The sequence below is a fragment of the Saccoglossus kowalevskii genome, chromosome 16, assembly GCF_978046115.1.
Source record: "Saccoglossus kowalevskii chromosome 16, keSacKowa6.1, whole genome shotgun sequence".
Taxonomy (NCBI): Eukaryota; Metazoa; Hemichordata; class Enteropneusta; family Harrimaniidae; genus Saccoglossus; species Saccoglossus kowalevskii.
In genome coordinates this window covers 28,170,044-28,180,438 of record NC_140656.1, presented here as the reverse complement: position 1 = coordinate 28,180,438, position 10,395 = coordinate 28,170,044, and the positions used below count along the sequence as shown (strand labels likewise).

At 33.6% G+C, this 10,395-nt stretch overlaps 1 protein-coding gene across 1 annotated transcript; it reads right to left on the bottom strand.

Annotated features, from left to right (window-relative positions):
- Positions 1–863: 863 nt before the first annotated feature.
- Positions 864–10,374, bottom strand: LOC100375693 (translation initiation factor eIF2B subunit alpha-like). Its single transcript, XM_002739850.4, has 9 exons — positions 10,234–10,374; positions 8,566–8,667; positions 7,954–8,096; positions 7,063–7,179; positions 4,223–4,335; positions 3,397–3,465; positions 2,208–2,283; positions 1,744–1,869; positions 864–1,070 (listed from the first exon to the last, which is right to left on the bottom strand). Exons 1-9 carry the CDS (start codon positions 10,244–10,246, stop codon positions 915–917), a joined length of 915 nt encoding a protein of 304 aa, XP_002739896.1. The 5' UTR covers positions 10,247–10,374; the 3' UTR covers positions 864–914.
- Between the last annotated feature and the right edge of the window lie 21 nt (positions 10,375–10,395).

Below are 10,395 nucleotides of genomic sequence, written 5' to 3'. Positions count from 1 at the left end.
AAATCTTTGCCAGATCACCTGGTATGCTTTGTACTCTGCCCAATGGCTATTAATATGCATGAATTTCATTACCCTAGAGCATCTATGCAGCAAGTTCCAGTCAAATCTGCAATACTTGATAAATGTATGCAAATTAGGTCATTAATATGTTCAGAATTAACAAAAATATATTGCTAGCTTGTGAATCTGAAGTTTTGTTGATCCTCAAAACATAATCTTGTGGTATACCTGCCTTCAATCAAATAGACTAGTACAACATGTCAAGTTTCTTTCCAATTGAGAAAAGTACAATACAAAATAAAAACTAAATACATGTATGTAAATTAGTTAATTAATATACACTGATTACTGTTAGACATTTATCTTCACTAACAGTATGCATGTACTAAGTTTCAATCCATTCAAGCAAATTGTTGCAAAGATGCACCATAAATGCACTAATTAACTACATGTAGATCAATCAGAAACTAATATCAACATAAAGTACATGTGATAATTCAACTAATATACACTACTGAAATGTGGGAAAACCCACATGTTTACGTGTGGTCCTCAAACCCAACACATTTGTTCATATGGAAAGACTATCGGGTAAACCACAAATTTTATTCATTGGAGACTGTAACTGCTCCACATCCATTTGAACCAATCACATTTACATGTATGTGACAATTGTAAAGCCAACAATCTTGTGTTGTCTTTGTATGTATGAAGTGTGCAATTTAAAACCCAATCACTCCAAGACTTTGGGGTTACCAATATGACTGCCATGTTTTGAGGTAAAAATATAAGTTATGAAAGTAAAACGTACACATCAACTGTCACTGGCTCTTTGTTGAGCTGCACATACACAGGCCAAAACGTTATGTGATTTTTAGAAAATCTACAGCATGAGTGCTTTTATTTTTTCTTCGTCAAAGATACAACTTAATGAGTTCGTCGCTAACTGCTGATGGTGTTAATACGCCCAAATCAGTGAATAATAGTGTAATATATGATGGCGGTGTGTAATCAGTGATTGGGTGTTCATCTTGAAGGTTACTTTTACTGCCAAGGGTAGATGCACGGTACTGAAAATGAGAACAAAAGCTAAATTATCATAATCATATTGACAGCGTGTGCTGGCAGACGTATTGACAGCGTGTGCTGGCATAAATATTGACAGTGTGTGCTGGTAGAAGTATTGACAGTGTGTGCTTCCAGACATATTGACTGGGTACGTTGGCAGGCGCATTGACTGTACGTTGGCAGACGTACTGACAGTGTGAGTTGGCAGGCACATTGACAGTGTAAGCTGGCAAGACATACCGACAGTTTGCGCTGACAGATGTATTGACAGGATATGCTGCAAGATATATTGCCGTTTGCTGATTTTATATCAGCACTATTTAAAATATAGTAATATGAGATGCAAGCACTGGTCATAATAATCATTCATTGATGGTCACATGGTCCTATTTTGACTACCGGGGTAATCAAATTAACAGTTTGTGAGAAGAAGTAATAGCGAATAAATGAATTTATTAATTCTGGTTTGTAGATAACAAGTTGGTATTTTGCTAGTACGTGTACAGCAATTTCCACAAAGACAAACTAAAATGCAACAAATCACCTGTTAAAAGCTTTTGCAGTTAGCCACAGATACCTGATATGAATGGAATGAAATGGCATCAGCGGCTGATGTGTTCAAATAACTAAATATTCTGTCTAATTTTAAGCACACGGTTTCTAATAATGACTTACCCTAAATTCATTTGGTACATCTTGTTGGTTGAGTGGATAAAGTCTGACAAATTTAAAACTCTCTGCTACGACATAGAGTGGCTTGTTTGCTGCCTTGGTGCATATAGCTATCTGATATGTACCGACCTACATGAAATAAAACAATACTTATACAGCAATTTATACAATAAAACAAATGATAGAGTGGACCACTGAACATTCAATATTAGTTTGTAGTCTTCCCCACTTTATCCGTATGTTACTTCAGTTAATTTTCATCATTAATTTTTTGAAAAAAGCTTAACAGTGTTTCTTAAGTGTGATAATACAACATAAATTATCATCCATTGTATCAGAGTTTCGCCAATGAGTACTGAGGATCAAAGCAGTCAGCTTTTTATAGTATGTAAGCTTGCAACCAACTCATATTTATTGCTCAATAGCTTACCCAATATTTGCATGATCTGATCAACATATCAACTTACCTTATTTATAATGCCACCACTCTCCACCACACCCTCTGCACCAACTAACACCATATCAACTTTCTCCATCACATACCTGTATCCAACAAAATACAAAAAATAACTTTTATTACCAGGGGGTATTATACTTCTGTCACCGTAACGCCATAAGTTACAGCGTGCCGTAATTTTGCAGTATTTTACGGGGTATTTTCATCCTACCATATTAGGAAATGCAAATTCCAAATATGGAATGATTATGCGTGTAAGCGTTCTCTAATGATAAAAACAAACATGGCTACCACCAGGGTTTGACCGGACTCCACACAAAGAAGTTCGCTGATTCTCTTTTAAACTTGTTGTATTTCAGCATTCCCATGATGTATCCTTTGCAGGAAAAATGTATAATAATAAGGTTATTACAAAGATACCTCAAAGTATGCACTCAGACAGTCGTCGTTGTGTCGGTCGATACTCTCGCTGTACTGTCTTTCTGTATACTTTGAGGTATCTTTGTAATCACCTCATATTATCCCCTAATTTGTAGTGCAGGTGATACCGGGTATCAGGAATGCTATTGCAGATAGAGACATTCACATTGTTATATTAAAGACATTGTATACTAGATCTGATTAGATATTTAATGATTATATATGGTTATCTGACCTCATTAAATGCATAACTATCGTATCTGGAACACTATTTCAGATGTAGACATTCAACCTTACATGTCCTGCATGCATGGCCTACTATTTTTTTTCAGTCATGTTGAAAGGTGTTAGACTTTCTGACAGGAAACCATGTAATGTAGGTGTACAGATATTGCTATAATCCATATAATGAAATATTTCTTCAATAAATTTATGACGTTTTTCCATCAGATCTTAGCCAATAAATTCACTGCCTGAATCTACTATTATAATACATCATCAGACACTAGTAAAATATAGTTTCCAAACTAACATGCAATTACACTTCAGTAATAGTTTTGTGTTCATGGTTACTATGAGATTACTATGACTACCTCCAAGTTAGTAAATGGGTGACCCTTCTCTCTTCCAAAATCAGACAATGATATATCAAACAGAAAGTTTATGTAAATGACTGAATAATTCTTTAACATGATTGGCCAATGTAAGGGAGTTCAGCCCATTCAACTTGTGGGAGTGGAAAATAGCTCCACTGAGGGGACTAACCACACATTACATACCCTGCTGCAGCATCCAATATTACAGTTACTGGTATTCCAACCTCTCTGAGATCATTAGCCATCTTCAATCTTGAATGAAACAAAATACAGATATAAAATAGTTTAGGAATTTACAAAATGTTTTCATAGTTGTAAAATGCATACATTTGATGAGCTCTCTGCGAAAATTGCAAGCTTTGTAAGGATCTTGCAAGCAGTAGGCATTTACAACTACAAACGAATGAAAATCAACAACTTACTGGAAACCACATTTATTTCAGGAAAACATTTCAGTGAAAATTAAAAATTTTTGTAGGAATAACAATTTTACGTAACTTTTACTGAGGTCCTAAGACACGATGGAATTTGAATGAATGAGTATAACACTGCAGACAAAAACAACTCCAAATTATTGAATAAAACAATACCACCGTTTTTTCTCGCAACTTTTTTTATGTGCAAATGCAAAGTGGTGAAAATTCCACATCATGCATTTCAACAAAAAAATCAATCATTAATATACATTCAAACAATAATTGACAGAAGATTATTACCCAATACAGTGGTATTAGGAAGAACTCATGATGGAATTTAGCTCTATTGGTATGACCACAGACCCTAGAACCGAGGTCTATGTTGAGACAAGGCTGTGTTGTAATGGCGTCATTGCAATTTAGGGGGCTCTTCTTTTTTAATGTTAAACCCCTGGTAGGATTTGAAATTTGGGAATATGGATCATGTATCCATGTAATAATCAGTGATTGGTTGAGCTAGATTACTTGGCCTGTACATGTGATAATGAGATGTACCAGTATGTTAATTACTTGAATCACATGACATGACTCACCCTGATTTATCAGGACAGGACTCAGTGACAAAGACATTGAATCGTTTTTTTGCAGCAGCAGCTTCTTTAAGAACTTTTAAAACCACTCTTGAATGCGAATGTGTCAGTATTGTCTGAAATCATAATGAATAATGATAATAACTACTTATACACTAGACATTATTGAAAGTAATGAGGTTTTTATGACAATAATGTTTTACATTATCATACATGTATGGAAATATAAACCTGCATTAGCAATTGAATTCTTTTCAACAAAAACCCTTCCAATTTAACTAAATTTGCTTAATTCTGATAGTTGTGATATATAACAATAATCAATCCTCCACAGCATCATATAACTACTGGTACTTCATGAAAAACATTATTTTTTAATTATTTTTTCAAATTCTGACAAAAGCCTGAAAAAATCTGTGATAACCAGAAATATTAAAATTGTATTTCAATTAGACCTATAGACTCTGATGTTACCACACCAAAAGAGCAGCAAGCAACATTTTTTTTTTTACAAAGTGAGAATTTTTTGTGCCTCAGTTCTACTTGATACTGACTTCAGAACTTCAATATCTGTATTTTGCCAACATAACAAACACCTGTATCACAGAACAGTGCCACCAATGTCTGGTTTAAATAATCACCCAAACTGGATTTGTGAACTTCATGACAATGAAAAAACAATTCAAATTCCAGCAAAGATATTTCCTAATATAACCCATCTCCAACAACATACAATTGGTGAAATATTAGGAGAGCTTGTATATTTTGCATTCTAATTAAAACAAGCAGCCTATCGGCTGAGATAGCTCCGCTGTTAGCAATGCACATTTCAATTAAAGAACTGAAGACATCATTAGAAAATGAACAATATGAATAGTATCAAAGCAATCGGACTTACAGTTTTTAACAAGAAGTCGAAAATATCACTTTTTACCAAAAATTACAAAAATGTTCACCAAAATAAATTAATTAGAGAATTGAAGATATCATCACAAAACGAACAAATCTGAGAGAGGTCCACATGTAGTACCTATATATGTAATATCAAAGCAGTCGGACTTACAGTTTTCAACAAGAAGTCGAAAATATCACTTTTTACCAAAAATGACAAAAATATTCACCAAAACTAGAGAATTGAAGATATCATCACAAAATGAACAAATCTGAGAGAGGTCAACATGTAGTACCTATATATGTAATATCAAAGCAATCGGACTTGCGGTTTTTAACAAGAAGTCAAAAATATCACTTTTTACCAAAAATGACAAAAATATTCACCAAAATTAGAGAATTAAAGATATCATTACAAAATGAACAAATCTGAGAGAGGTCCACATGTAGTACATATATATGTAATATCAAAGCAATTGCACTTGCGGTTTTTAACAAAAGTCGAAAATATCACTTTTCACCAAAAAATGACAAAAATATTCACCAAAATTAGAGAATTAAAGATATCATTACAAAATGAACAAATCTGAGAGAGGTCCACATGTAGTACCTATATATGTAATATCAAAGCATTTGCATTTGCGGTTTTTAACAAGAAGTCGAAAATATCACTTTTTACCAAAAATTACAAAAAATATTCACCAAAATTAGAGAATTAAAGATATCATTACAAAATGAACAAATCTGAGAGAGGTCCACATGTAGTACCTATATATGTAATATCAAAGCAATTGCACTTGCGGTTTTTAACAAGAAGTCGAAAATATCAGTTTTTACCAATAATGACAAAAATATTCACCAAAATTAGAGAATTAAAGATATCATTACAAAATGAACAAATCTGAGAGAGGTCCACATGTAGTACCTATATATGTAATATCAAAGCAATTGCACTTGCGGTTTTTAACAAGAAGTCGAAAATATCAGTTTTTACCAAAAATGACAAAAATATTCACCAAAATTAAAGAATTAAAGATATCATTACAAAATGAACAAATCTGAGAGAGGTCCACATGTAGTACCTATATATGTAATATCAAAGCATTTGCATTTGCGGTTTTTAACAAGAAGTCAAAAATATCACTTTTTACCAAAAATTACAAAAATATTCACCAAAATTAGAGAATTAAAGATATCATTACAAAATGAACAAATCTGAGAGAGGTCCACATGTAGTACCTATATATGTAGTATCAAAGCAATTAGACTTGCGGTTTTTAACAAGAAGTCGAAAATATCAGTTTTTACCAAAAATGACAAAAATATTCACCAAAATTAAAGAATTAAAGATATCATTACAAAATTAACAAATCTGAGAGAGGTCCACATGTAGTACCTATAGATGTAATATCAAAGCAATTGTACTTGCGGTTTTTAACAAGAAGTCGAAAATATCAGTTTTTACCAAAAATGACAAAAATATTCACCAAAATTAGAGAATTAAAGATATCAACATGAAATGAACAAACCTAAGAGAGGTCTACTCAAGGTACATATACACCAAGTATCAAAGCATTTAGGCTTGTAGTTTTCAAGAAGAAGTCGAAAAAGTAAAACATTGACACGGACGACGACGACGGACAATCACTCATATGATAAGCTCCGCTCGACAAAGTCGACAGCGGAGCTAAAAAGAGAAGTCCATTTACTTGGATATGTTTGCCTCATTATCTGTCTTAATTCACAGCTAGCTGTGAACATGTCTGCAATATGGGGGATGGTCACTACGACGAAGTCACTACCAGTACGTACCAGATGGCCAGTTCATCCTATGCAGTCACTTCACACTACAGTCATCTCCTACCACAAGGTCTGGGAATGGGAGGGGCACTTATAAAAGATGATAACAACAATACTATAAAACTTTAATTGTATGTTTTCTATCTACTCACACTGCCGTCTTGTATGAAGGGATTTCCTAACTTTGCAATCTTCTGTCTTGCATTAGCAACATTATTCAGAAATAGCTGCCCACGTTCAATCAGTATTTTCTTGCACTCTTGGAAATTCTGTGGAAAGTAGTAAATATTCTTTTAAATTAATATTGTGATATAAGCTAATTTACCAGTCAGTGGAGTTAATGCCAGTTTTAAGCCACTTAGAGAACACTGCAATGGCAAAATTAGATAAGGAAAAACCTGACATTATTCACATTAATTTAGTGAATTGAAATATGTGTATATACAATGTATTACTCTATACACAGGTATATTTATAAGCACTAGAGGAAGCCAAGAATCATGAAAGTTTATTAGTAAGATTCCACAATCCTGGTCGCTGCACTAACACACTTGAATTTCCCATAATATGGAGTGGGTGCCCATGTCACATTACCCTACTATCCTTTTTACAGTTGTACTCAAGCAAACTGTTTTTAATATGAACATGAATAGTGCATTTGATCAAATAACAAAATAGCACAACCTAAAAGTCTTGTACTTGTATGCAAAATTCTACTGACTCAGGCAATATATTAGTAAGGAGTCGGCATGGACATGATTAAAAAAATGTCCGCGAATCTAAAAAAAATACGAGGAGATGTACCAAACGATTATCAGAATTTAACAATTTTGAGAACCAAAATGGCCGCCAGTCAGCCATACTCTATCAAACGGTAATGAAAATTGATGTGCACATAGAAGTCATCATTTATGTACTTTGACAAAAACTGAGAACATAAAGTTATCATGAAATGGTTATTCTAATAGAGTATTAGAACTTAGAATATTCAGAAGGAATAAATATGGTAATGCAGTTATTAATTATGATTAGTAAAAACTTACTGAATGTTCTAATGATGCTAATGTAATGAATCTAAGGAAGAGTTCACATCCTGAAGAGACAGATGTCACCATTGTACAGTCAGTATGCGTCAGTCTTTCAATACATTCCTTTAACATGGCTCTTAAACCAGCTAACGTCTCAGCTTTAAAACAAGAAACAACAATGTGTTACAGCATGGGATCTTGGAAATATTCAAAGGTCTCAATTTGGCAATTGTGGAAAATATTTTAAGTGTTTCAGCTGTTCAAACACTGTCAAACATATCGCAGCCCCTTGACGGTTTTGATCCAATTAACACACATGAATTCACAAATTGATACAAGGCAGAATTGGTGGAGAATCTGTAATTTTTTCCCCTGATGCATCATATCATCAAATATGGCACTATAATAATCCCAAGATCTGAATAAAGCTCCATGAATGACCTCAGGGTGCAACTTTAAAAAAACACCTGTATGACTTTCTATCGCTGCATTCTAGCAAGAATCTTTCATTTTATTTCTTCTTCATGGGAAATTCTGATCAGATTCTAGCAAAGATATGTTTACCTTCTCATAATTTTATTGATTGCACAATATAAAAGTATTCACAGTATATTCAAAGTAAATTACCTGTATTGAGTTTCATATATTCTATCAGTGTGTGTATAGCCGCCACTGCTGATGACATGTCAGGATCTTCTGCCATACATTTTGTAAAAAAAGTGGTTACTTCTGAAATTTAAAAAATTACATTTTTCTGAGTGTGTGTTTGGTATGTAAGAGGTAGACATTTTAAAACTTTGGGTGAAAATCTTGATATGAAGATGAATAAAAATAATAGTACATCCTTCATAGATGTACTAAAAAATAAAATTGTATTTTATAAACCTTCCGCCAGATTTTAAATAGTCCACCCAAAATGTACTTCAAAACCATTGAATATGAGATATACAATATTAGACAATACTGGTATTGTCAAATATCAATGTTATGCTATCATTAAATTGGGGGATCAGATACAAATAGTTATTGTAACTACAAGAAGATGATTTTAAGTGGAATTTAATCAACATCTTGAAAAATATACAAAAAACACAAACCAAAATTGGACAAGATTAATATCCAAGTTTGAAAGAAACTGGATAAAAACTGTTTACAGCAAGTCTCAGAAGTATTGGGGCAGCCAATTTGCAAACTCAGTAGCGAATTGGCTAAATGCTTTGGTTTTGACTAAATGGTTGGCTTTCGAATCTCGCTGGCGCCGGCTTGTGATCGCGTCCACTCTTGGAGAGTCTATAATGCATTAGGGGACATAGAATGTTTTTACGCAGCCTGGTACATGTCTGGATTCCCCTGAATGATTTGAGCCCAAAACTGGTCACAGTCAGCTGGCGTACAAGTGATGATATGATAAATGCGATTAATCCACCAATATTTATTATATGAGGGTAACCATCTTGAACACTGCTTGAAACTAAATAGATAAATTGAGAAACAGTTTCCTACAAATCAGGGAGAAAATAACAAATTTTCACACTCAAACGACCCATTGGGGTAACATTAAGCCAACCGCTGGAAATATCGACCTCATTTGTCATTTTTGTGTGGACACGAAGAGCATAGAACACTTTCCCTGGTATATTTGAAAGCGAAATCGCCATCCAACTGTAAGACCGTTGCTGAATAGCTTCTAAAATATGTTGTAAGTTATTTTAGTTTTGGTACAATTATATTGATGTTACTGGTAATATAAACTTTACCTTACCCCTTTACTAAGCTAAGCAAAAAATATTAATAAGATAAATCAACTATTATTATATACATTATGTTTTCCGTAGACTATTAAGTACACACACACATACAGACACACTAACTGCATAGACTCCCATTGTGTGCTTTGCACATGAGAGTCTAACAGCCCGAAAATAATAAACACATACAATAAACAAAATAAAATAACAACTGTCTGTTATTAATGACTGGCCTTATGATCTATCGTTAACTTAAAGTGGTGACATATGTCTGCTAATATTATGATGTTAGGTGTTGAACATCGTGTAGGTTGACAGGAAAATTTGTTTAAAAAAAACATAGTCATTAGACACCAAATGGAAACAAAAAGCATGCCAGGTTTTTCACGCCCAAGAAAATGAAAATGCACATAAGATCGAAACGGCGAAAAAAATGCAAGCCCCCCCCCCCCCCATGATTTAAAATGCTTGACCCCTTATCCTATATCGTACAAATGTACAATTTCGTCTGTCAGCAGAAATGTGATTTACGATGTAATCAATGTACCTGTTTCATCCATGATATACACTATGTCTTCCGATTAAAAAATCAAGGAAGTGTCAATATACAACCATTAAAATTAGATCATAAAACTGAGCCCACTCATACAGGCTGTCTCATACACTCATCGTCTCGAACACAGCTGATGAAATCACTCTGCAAACAAAA

What these genes read in the sequence shown, in the direction of transcription:
- LOC100375693 (XM_002739850.4), bottom strand. An exon ending in TCCTGTCCTGATAAATCAGG is followed by an intron (nt 3,466 to 4,222) that starts GTGAGTCATGTC and finishes GTTTCATTCAAG; the next exon opens with ATTGAAGATGGCTAATGATC. An exon ending in ATGTACCAAATGAATTTAGG is followed by an intron (nt 1,071 to 1,743) that starts GTAAGTCATTAT and finishes TCTCATTTTCAG; the next exon opens with TACCGTGCATCTACCCTTGG.